At 39.4% G+C, this 11,536-nt stretch overlaps 1 protein-coding gene across 2 annotated transcripts; it reads left to right on the plus strand.

Annotated features, from left to right (window-relative positions):
• The first annotated feature begins 1,235 nt into the window (after positions 1–1,235).
• On the plus strand, positions 1,236–11,060 carry LOC121681850 (very long-chain acyl-CoA synthetase-like). 2 transcript variants are annotated; one of them, XR_006022314.1, is made up of 10 exons: positions 1,236–1,998; positions 2,204–2,413; positions 2,619–2,777; positions 4,234–4,358; positions 4,533–4,727; positions 4,802–4,892; positions 5,320–5,518; positions 8,930–9,027; positions 9,128–9,277; positions 9,458–9,597. XR_006022314.1 is itself a non-coding variant. In XM_042061797.1 (10 exons), the coding sequence occupies exons 1-10, from the start codon at positions 1,524–1,526 to the stop codon at positions 9,632–9,634; spliced, it is 1,860 nt and encodes a 619-aa protein (XP_041917731.1). In that variant the 5' UTR covers positions 1,238–1,523; the 3' UTR covers positions 9,635–11,060. The 2 variants fall into 2 exon arrangements, 1 of the variants encoding a protein (XP_041917731.1); XM_042061797.1 differs by having other exon boundaries at positions 1,238–1,998; positions 9,147–9,277; positions 9,458–11,060.
• The last annotated feature ends 476 nt before the right edge of the window (positions 11,061–11,536 follow it).

Consider the following 11,536-nt stretch of genomic DNA (forward strand, 5'->3'; position numbering starts at 1 on the left):
ACCTATGAGGCAGACAGACGGCCATCTCCACACCCATTCGTCGTGATGGAATATCTCACAAACTTTTCATTCAAAGAAATTACAAACCGTATCAGAATAAACAGAAGAACTTGCCGAACACAAAGGTGTAAAGCATTCCCTTATACAAGTTATAGCCGTTCCCGAGTAATCCGGTTTTGAAATTAAAGCAAATGTCTACACGGTCTCCAATGTTGGGCTTTTGTCATATATGATAAGGCCAAATACAAAATAAATGTTAACAATATCGGCTAGATAACTGTACAAACAGAGTTTTTCCAATGTAGTTTCACAAAATGCTAAGCATGCATATTACGTTTCTTAAAGCTGAGCTGTGCTTAAATTGTTCAGTGCATGATTTCATTACGGGCCAAATAGAAAATAAATGCTAAATGTTAAATATAGCCTTGATACCTGTAAATATTTAAATCAGATTATGTACACTATAGTTAGATCAAGTTGGAGAGTTGGATTATAGGATGCTCCAGAACTCACACAAACGGAGCTTAAAGGAGCCACAACACTTTTATGACAAGACACTATAGCAAATGAATGTGGTTCTGTTGACCTTTAGTTTTGTTGCTACTGTGCTTGGAGGACAGGTTTAGGGCAAAACTCAGCACATTTTAGTCATATTGCAATAATGCCGATTACCGTGATCATTTTGGGTAGCCTACTATAATCATGATATCACATTTTCATGCCGTTTCTCTAGTGGCTGGTAAAAAAGTTGAGTGGCTGGTAGATTTTGGAATCCACCAGCCACAGTGGCAGGTAGAAAACATATTTAATTTCCATCCCTGCTGCACATGTGTACACGTAGGCCTACTGTAGGCCTATGTAATGTCATGATGTGTAATGTGATGAACCATCTTATGACATTTATACTCAGAGAACGTGTGGTAGCTTACCGTTGTAACATTAGCATAAGCGTCATGACTGTAACAGTTCTTAAATCATGATAGCCTTGTTGATAAACTGCTTATTTCTTTCATGTCTGAAGCATTTGGTCCAGTGGTCTTTGAAGTTGCTGCAGCTGCCTAAAGTTTAATTGGCTGTGATGGCTGATGGCGGCACAAAATTCATAATCCGTTTATTTATTTATTTATTTTTATTTATTTTTATTTTTTTTTTGGGGGGGGGGGGCTATAGGCCTACCGCAAAACCGCGGTAATTTCTTGCTTACCGACCGCGGTAAGAAAACATCCATACCGTCCCAGCCCTACCAGAACATGCACTTTGGTGACCATGTTTGCCCTCTCAGCTCTCATCTTCCAGGCCTGTTTCTTTTTTTCCTCCCAGACTTTGCTTCTGCTTCTCTTTAGCTGTTATACTACTTCTTGCCACAAGGTGGCCACAATGCCCATTAATGACTCCTAGTACTATTTTTTGATGAAAAAAAAAGGGCTCTTCAGCTTTGTAAATGATTCCAAACTTCTGTTGTGTTATGTTTTGGTTTTGTTTGTCTGGAAGAAATTTGAGCAGACTTGTTCGGAACTGTCAATATGTTAACTTTGTTCAGTATTTGTTTTGGGGTAGTTTTGTTTTTTATTGGGCTTTACATCCGATTTCCTTACTTTAGACATGACTGTGTGTACATTTTGAAACTTTTAAAAGTGAGTTCAAGGAGAAAAGAGTTCCGAAAGAAAAAGCCTTTCTACACCATCCTGGACTGTTTTTTGGACACTGTCAAAAGGCAACCAGACAAGCCATTCATTGTTTTCGAGGGTCTCGTGCACTCATATGAGGACATTGACAGGCAGAGCAATCGAGTGGCGTGGACATTGAGGACCCAGGCCAGACTGCGCGAGGGGGATACTGTAGCTCTGTTCGTGGCTAACGAGCCTTGCTTTGTGTGGCTGTGGCTCGGCTTGTGCAAACTTGGCTGTGCAGTCTCCCTGTTGAATTGCAATATCAGATCACGATCTCTGCTACACTGCTTCTCCTGTTGTGATGCTAGTGTTCTCATTGCTTCAGGAGGTAAGTGATCAGCATGTAACTTATCAATCAGCAGATTCATTTTCCAGGGACTGAAGTCTAATTGATCTGAAATTGCTAACTAATTTGAAAATACTTGAGCTATATAGGACCTATACAAAACATTCCTGGGTTAAGCAATTCAGCACTGTGCATACCTCTATTGTCTAAGCTTCTTTGGCTATCATTTTGTAATGATTTTCTCCAGATTTGAAGGACCCTGTTGTTGAAGTGCTTCCAACACTAAGAGAGCAGAATGTCTCAGTGTTTATCCTCAGTAAGGAGTGTGACGCAGAGGGGATGGAGGCCCTCTCAGATAAGATGGCGAATGCCTCAGATAAGCCTGTACCACCAGCATTCAGGTCAAATGTCACCATGGGATCCCCAGCATTGTACATTTACACATCCGGCACCACAGGTGCTCTGGCCTTTGCATTATATCTACCTCATGATAAGCACAATGACTCTATCAATGTTAATGTTATACACATTCTCTTAGTTGGTATTTTAATTTCAATGCATATATTTGATTAAAATGTATTCATATGTGTATATAGTACTATAGATGGACATTAAGTTAATAATCATTTATAAAAGATTTAATCCACAACGGGTCTCCCTAGGTCTCCCTAAAGCTGGCCTAGTAACTCATGATAAGGTCTGGAGCCCCTCTGTCTTTCTACTCCTGGCTGGGGTCACCTCAGATGATGTGATCTACACGCCCCTCCCACTCTACCATGGTGCAGGCCTCCTCATAGGGGTGTGTGGAGCCATAGAGCGGGGTAAGTGGTAACAAGACAACTGTGTGTGTGTGTGTCTGGGGGGGGGGGGGGGGTATACAATCAAAACTTGTGTTACAAAACAACAAAACACAAGCACTCTGCATGTGTGTTGTGGCTACCATTCCTAGACCTCATCAGATCAGAGCTTTTAAAGCATGTTGTTCCATGGATATGACACATTTCAAGGAAATCCTCAGCTCAGTGAATGCTGTCTTTTAGTTTTAAATATGAACTATAAGAGACAGCTTGAAAAGAGTCATTTCATTTACTCTAGAGCAAGGTCCAGCTCAGTCACATTGTGCCCAAGGTGTACTCTGACCACATTCAAAGTTCAGGACACTTACACTAACTCCAGTTAATCATTCACTCACAACATAGACGATAGTTGCGGAATTCTGTATTAAGTGACTATCTTTTTTCTCCAAAATTTTAAAGCTGCAGTTGGCAAGATTTTTTTTACCATATTCACTGAAACCGACACTATGCTCCGACAGAACAACATAAATCAGCCGGTTTTAGGGGAAAAAAACGCACTTCTACCTCCACCTACAGCTTGTTATTTGTTTTGCAAAAATCCACAGCTCCCGGTTCTTCTGGTCCAATCAGAGCAGGGCTGTGTGAGATCTGACTGTCAATCACAGTCTGGTGCGCACTGACGAGCACAAACTTGATGAGAGGGTGCTTGGTGGTAGTGGGGGAGGGGCATGAGAGTTGTAAACATTCAACATTTTGGCTACGTCCCCTCAATCTGTCAGACTTGCCAACTGCAGCTTTAACATTTAGATACTTAGCCAAATAATTTATACAATTGCAATTATTTCTTTCAACATATTAAATACAATATGCAGTATTTGTATCATCACATGCAGCATAAAATCATCACTATATATCCAAAGAGTTGTACCTGTAATGGATTAATTGAATAAAGCCTTATTCAGTCTTTTGCATATAGAGCATAAAGTAACTTCAGGCATCTGGTGTCAATTACAATGTCAGCCAAGGGTAATGGTGTAACCCCACGGACAATATGAGCATGGAAAAATAGAACTGCCAGTACAGGACTTTTTGCTGAAAAAAAAATAATTAATTGCTTGTAGGACAATGACAGTGACTGTTCTGTGTTGATATTGCGCTCCATATGGACAGGGATGGGTGGGATTGGCAAGAGGGAGTAGTTGTTTGGGATATCTGTGATGATGATGATGATGATGATGACGATGATAAAACTGTCTTTCCTGTCATCATGTCCTACCTCATCAATTTTCCATTCAGTCAAATCCAATCAATCTCTGTGTACCTCAGCACCTTTTTATCCAATCAAATCCAGTTTGTGACCTTTCTCACTCAGCCACAGCTCACCAGTACCTTCCTGGCTCTGTCAAATGTGCTTGACATCGGCATAGTAAACCTCTTAGTACTTGTAAAATTCATAGCATAATTTCTTTCTTGTGCCCAGGTATAACAGTTGTCCTGAGACGAAAGTTCTCTACCTCACAGTTTTGGGATGACTGCAGAAAGTATAATGTGACTGTCATTCAGTACATAGGTGAAACATTACGCTACCTCTGCAATTCACCCAAGGTATCATCATAACCATCCTCAGATACTAAAAGTATGGCTTTGAATGAGAATGCAAAAATACAGATTTTTTTGCAATTGAATTATTCATGAGGAATGTAATGGTTTCACATACATGTGATTGGCTAGTTTAGTTCTGATTCTGATTGAAAATCTATCATCTAACTGCACTCATAGAAATTCAGTGACAGAGAACACAGAGTCAGGCTCGCTATAGGAAATGGACTCCGAGCTGATGTCTGGAGCAACTTCAGGAGTCGTTTTGGAGAATTGGACATCAAGGAGTTTTATGCAGCATCCGATGGCAACATAAGTTTCATGAATTACCCTGGAAAGATTGGTGCAATAGGCCGAGTTAATTTCTTCCATAAGGTAAGTCATTCCTCTTTTTTTACATTTGTAACGGAGAAAATTGAGCACTGAACATTGTTTTTGTTGCTTTGCAGAGACTGTTCCCTTATGGTTTAATAAAGTTTGATTCAGAGCGAGAGGAACCAGTGAGAGACTCCAATGGCTTGTGCATAGCCACACCTCAAGGTCAGTTTGTAATCACTCACTGAGACAAAAATGTTGTTATGGTTATTGTATTTAGCAGACGCTTTTAAGACACTTTAGTTATACAGAATTTGAGCATTACAATAGTCCAAATGAACAAGTAAACAATTTAAAAAGTTGGTAAGCCTACCCCCCGCCACCCACCCCCCCCGCCGCTGTCCAACTCAGCTACCGCCACAAATTGAATCAAATTCTGTGGAAAACACTGAATGCAATCCCAAAATGAAGTGCACTGTAGTAGCCTACATTTACATGTAAATGTTTTCACTGACCTGTTATCCTATATTTTATTTAATCTTCTTTTTATCTCAATCATATCAATAATCAAATTTCAAATGTTGTATTTTGCACTGCTTTGTTTGTCATAAATTCATTGTCAAAAACAATGTTTCCAAATGTTGCTTTGTAGGTGAAGCTGGTCTCTTGGTATCAAAAATTACCAGAATAGCTCCTTTCTTAGGATATGCAGGAAATCCTGAACAAACAGAGAATAAAAAGCTACATGATGTCTTTCAAAAAGGAGATCTCTATCTAAATAGTGGAGATCTGCTGATGATCGATCAGGATAACTTCATTTACTTTCAGGATCGGATTGGGGAGACTTTCAGGTACCGCTTATTTTCTGGTCAGGTATTGTTTATTTGTGTATCAAGAAGTCTTTTAAATGTAACACATCTGAATATTACTGTGCAATACACCACCATCATAATAAGATGGTGGGGATTTAAAGGAGAATTCCGGTGTGATATTGACCTAAAGTGTATTGAAACATGATACCGAGTGTGAACGTATGTCTCATAGCCCATCTCGACTTGTCCCCTGCACTCCAAAATCTGGCGCTAGTTAGCCGATGCTACCAACAGCTTTTTCAGTAGTGGTGCTTCGGCATCGGGCTAGCCATGCAAATAAATCACTGTTTTACACCCATTTACGAGGCTCAATGTATCTCCACACTTCATTGGTAGACTTCCGAGGGCCCTGACATTTAAAACGAGACATTGAGAACTTTGAAAAAGCACTGGTAGTTTACTTACAAGACGATTTATACAGACAGTATCTTCACGAAGTTTAACGTTTGCAGCCATCTTGAATTTAGTCACGATAAGTCGAGCAACGAGTAAGAATGAACAGGTATGACAGGTAAAATAATTCAGTGGAAATGCATGGATTCCAGTTTCTTCCAGTAGCAGCAACTGGAATCCATGCATTTCCACTGAATTATTTTTGGAATCTGATCCCTTATCATACCTGTTCATTCTTACTCATTGCTCGACTTATCGTGACTAAATTCAAGATGGCTGCAAACGCTAAACTTCGTGAAGATACTGTCTGTATAAATCGTCTTGTAAGTAAACTACCAGTGCTTTTTCAAAGTTCTCAATGTCTCGTTTTAAATGTCAGGGCCCTCGGAAGTCTACCAATGAAATGTGGAGATACATTGAGCCTCATAAATGGGTGTAAAACAGTGATTTATTTGCATGGCTAGCCCGATGCCGAAGCACCACTATTGAAAAAGCTGTTGGTAGCATCGGCTAACTAGCGCCAGATTTCTGAGTGCAGGGGACAAGTCGAGATGGGCTATGAGACATACGTTCACACTCGGTATCATGTTTCAATACACTTTAGGTCAATATCACACCGGAATTCTCCTTTAAAAGGATACTTAACAAAAGCAAGCTGTGATATCAACAGTTTGTAAACAAGAAAACGTTATATAAGCTGTCAGAACAGGATTCATTAGAGAGACAGTCAAGGAAGCAAGGTCGTAATCATAATATAATTTGATATTGAAAAAGTGTGGAGTATATGTATATATTTATACCATGGTCTAGGTTGAAAAGGGTGTCGTTTAAAAAGTGATATACTACACCAATGAAGTAGATCTGGGGCCGTATTCACAAAGAATTTTAAGGCTAAAAGTAGCTCCTATGTGGCGAATTTAGGAGCAACTCCTAAAAATAATGGGCGTGTCACTCCTAACTTTAGGACTCCTAATTTTTTTCACTAAAAGTAATTCACGAAGCATTTTAGACCTAAAAGTAGCACCTAAGTCTGGGACAGCCTAAAAGAAGTCGAGAGGACTCCTAACCAAAGTCCTTTTAGGCAAGTCCCTCCACTCGGCGGCCATATACCAACGTTTTATGGGCACTTATCGGGCACAGTCTTTGGGTCGAACTGCGCGTGCGCAAGGCTTCACGACACCAATCTTGCTCCAGCGGCGAGATCACAACACATGATTGGCACAATGTATTCACATCACACCACATGATTGGCTCAATGTATTCACATGTCGACGTTTTGCCTAGGAAGGGGTGGGATATGTGTAGACAACGGCCATATTGGCGTGACAAACTAGCCCCATGCATTTCTATGGAGTATTTTTTGAGTGCTGTGTCTCCTCATTAGAAAGTCTCTGTCCTAACTCACTAAGACCTATTCACAAACAGCTTTTTGTGGCATTTCAGATAGATAGATACTTTATTGATCCTCAAGGGGAAATTCAAGAAATTCACATTGCGATGTTTTGAAATGCGTAGCCTATGCGGCAACAGGAGCTTTCAATCGCGAGGGAACAATTTTGCATTCATAAAAGGAATGCAATAACGCCACCAACAACAACCAAAACTACTCATTGTTAACATGTAAATTAAATGTAACGTTTCATTGTGAATCAAATTAAAATGTTCTCCTCTTTGCAAACGTAGGCATATGGTGACAGATTAATTTAATAATGTTGCAAAGATACTGCATCAATCCGTAGGCCTATGTTTCATTAGGCTACTAGGCTATTTGTTTTGCCTTACTCTTTATTAATTTAGGCTAGGTCTTTTTATTCAGTTATTCATCATCTTCTGTCCTTCGCACTACTTGTGTAGCGCACGCATTCTCAGACCTGTCACTCATCATCGTAAGGGAGGTGTTTGGAATCATTCCCGCGTTACAATCATCAGCCAATCAAGGTCACTTCAGTCAAGCTCGTGCATGAGTAATGACGTCATCCATAGCAATGAAGACTCACTCTTAGTTTAGGAGTTGTCATTTTTCCTTACTAAGAGTGCTGTAGGTCTGAAAGGCTTTGTGAATAACTTTTAAGAGAAAACTCCTAGCTAAAATCTTTTAGTGCGATTTAGGAGTACTCCTAGTGGTAAGATAAAAGGCTTTGTGAATACGGCCCTAGACCTGGTAACAAAAAGTTTAATCGCCGTTCCATATCAATGCTTATGAATGGTAACTATAACAACGATAGTAGGACGGCTTCGCAACAATGGAATCAACTGTAAACAGCTGAAAAAACTAATGTTTTTAGCTCTAAAACTCATTTAGTATTAATTGATTTCATATTTATTTATTTCGTAAGTGACCATGGTATAAACGGGATAATGCCCTTCGATGCGTCCATTATCAGAAATAAATGGACTTCGTGTAAGCAACCGTCCTCCACTTCGCGTCGGACGGTTCACGCCTCCGCGTCGTCCATTTATTTCTGATAATGGACACCTCGTCGGGCATTATCCCTTACATATATAACATAATTTTTTGTGTGTGGCCCGCCGGCCAATTTTCAAAACCTATTATGGCCCTTGAGTCAAAAAGTTTGGACACCCCTGGTTTAGTGGAATAACTGTTCCACACGGTCTTGCATGCAAGCAGATTCCTTCAAATGCGTCACTGACTATGAAAATACCGATGCACCATTTAAAGTTGCGCTGCTCGCTGTTAAAGGGAATGACAGATGTCATTCTCATTGGTTTAAATGATGTTACGCCCAAAACACACCCATGACTGATTAAGAAACCTAGGAACGCCTGGTTGCGCCATCCGCCCAACGTTTGACACTCCCAATGTGGACTGGACATCCCACTAAATTCAAATAAGCTTTCAGCCAGTGACCATGCGTTTTAGACTGTCATGATAGGATCCATTATCTTTATTCAGTAAAGTTAATGAATGAGTGGGCCTTCTGATATTGTTGTTAAATGTTCAACAAGATATTGTGTTTTATTTATTGAATCATTCAGATGGAAAGGAGAGAATGTTGCCACAACTGAGGTTGAGGATGTCCTGACAGAGTTGCATTTCATTGAGAATGCCACTGTCTATGGTGTCAGAATGCCAGGTACAATGTGCTATGGTAAAATGTGAGATACATGTAATGATTTCATTGTCAAGGAAGAGTTTGTGGACTTAGATCTAAGATCTGTATCTTATCATCTAAGATGTAGCAAATCTGTCCAGGTCACGAAGGGAGGATAGGCATGGCTGCTGTAACAATAAAAGCAGGTAGAGAGTTTCACTGCTCTGAGACTTTCACACATGTGGCCAATAACTTACCATCTTACGCTCAACCAAGATTCATCCGGATTAAGGTATGCCCTATAGTGTATTGAAATGCATGTGTGTACATAATTATATGGGAATTTTATTGACTAGTTGGTATACTTTTTCCAGATTCATACTTTATTGAGATTCGTAATGTCTCAATATGAAACATTCACCATAAACAATGTTTTAATTTCTCTTTACTATCCTTTTCTTCTGTGTTTCAGAGTTCCTTGGAGGTCACAGGGACATTCAAGCACATGAAGGTCAATTTGGTTGCAGATGGTTTCAACCCATCAGCTATCCAAGATCCACTGTATGTTCTTAATGAAAAAGAACATTGCTATGATCAGATGACTATGAATTATTACAAATCGATTAATTCAGGGGAAGTCCATTTGTAATTAATTTTTAGTTAACATTTAGTTAACATTTAATCTGCAAATGATCTGCAATGGGAGAAAAAGTCAAAATGAACACCCAGTTTTTAAATTGCAGCACATTTCTACTTGGTCTCCAACTTCGGGCTGTAATTCTAATGTTATAGCACCCCAAAATAATGAACTGCTGCTTGAATATTGTGTTCTTTTTGAACATTTATTTAAACTAATTACATAGAAAACATAATGAACTGCATACATATTCGTATGCATTATGTCTATTTTCGGCTATAGCCTAAAACCATGACTGAAGCCTAATTACTCTCACGTTCTTAAAGTGACAGGCACTCAATTTGACCTACACACTATAGCCTTCAGTGTAATGACATTAAAGATAAATGTAAGTCAATATGACAATCGTGTAAAATGTAAGTCAAAATAAAAATCAATATGAAATATTCAACTATATTGTGTATTTTAGCTGGTAATTACGTAGATCATAAATAATATAAACTTAATATGAATATGAATTTCATCATGTATGAAATACAAACATATGACATGAAGCCACCTTTTCAGTGAGTGTGTTGGGGGGAGTCTATATTGTGTAAAGTCTAAAATCTCCACTGGTGTGGTGGGGGGCTCCCAAATCAAATCAAGAAAGTTATTGACTTATCAAATCAAGAAATTATTGACTTATTATCGATATCAAAACAATACTTTTGACACACTTAAATTATTATCATGTATTTTTCATTGGCTCCAGACTTATGCATGAGATAGATACAGGGCTTAAAGCAATGAAAATGTCTGTGCCTGAAGTTATCAGACATTTATAAGGGCGTCATATGGCCTATACTGTAGTCTCATTGCCTATTTTCAAATCTTTAGCATACCAGCTCACGCCAGAATTCAGGCACAGTGCCTGAACACTTTAAGCCCTAGATAGATAGACTACAGAACATCTATGAATCTGTAAATAACTATTATTGTATTGGATTTGAGTTGTATCGATCTACAACACCACTACAAATGGCACTGAGAAACCCTACATACTGTCATATTTTATTCACCTGGTTTAACAACTACCACATGTTTATATAGCCTATGTAGTCTAGGGCCTAGGCTATGGGCCCCATGTGTCTGCCAAGGTTGTGCAAGATTGTGCTGATACCTTTTGCACCCTTTTGCGTTGGCTGATACCTTTTGCGTTGACATCCTGGTAACCGCTCTGTATGCTATGACTGATGCAATGTTGCCATTATAGCCTCATTTCGTTGTCTTTGTACTTGTAGGCCTACTCTGCACAATGACAAAAGTTGAATCTAATCTAACCTAATCTAAATTTATCACATGAAATGATGTAACATTTTTGTTTGTTTGTTTTTACACTTCAGTAAATGCATTGGTCTTAAGCATAATAAATTGCCATAGGCCTACACATCTAAAATGATTTGTTTTTTGGATTTGCTTGTGAGTTTCTGTGAAGAAACAATTCCAACAACTGACCTAGGCCTACAACAAAACAGAGTACAGCCAAAGATAATGAATGCGTAGCAAGATGGGTCGTCCTAGTTCATGTCTACGAGGGCAAAGTGGAGTTCAGTCAGAGACGGGCTCTGGTTCAGTTCCCGCCTGCAGAGGGGCGTGTCACTGACGTAGGCCTATGACTTAACGTTTGAACGCCTCGGTTCCACGCCAGACAAGCCGGAGTACAAAATAAACTTGGTGTACACCTTCATTAATGTTGATTTTCTCCCGACTGGAGGGTCATACTATCACGACATTCTACTGAAATAGGGAGGAGGGTTTGGAGATCATGATACCGTGTCCAAAATGTGCATCCATTGCTCAGAAAAATAAGGCTTTGACAAATTCTGGGAAATTCTGGGATTCTGCCATAGACCTCAACGTTAAAAAGAGAGC

The sequence above is a fragment of the Alosa sapidissima genome, chromosome 14 (assembly GCF_018492685.1).
Source record: "Alosa sapidissima isolate fAloSap1 chromosome 14, fAloSap1.pri, whole genome shotgun sequence".
NCBI classification, from domain to species: domain Eukaryota; kingdom Metazoa; phylum Chordata; class Actinopteri; order Clupeiformes; family Clupeidae; genus Alosa; species Alosa sapidissima.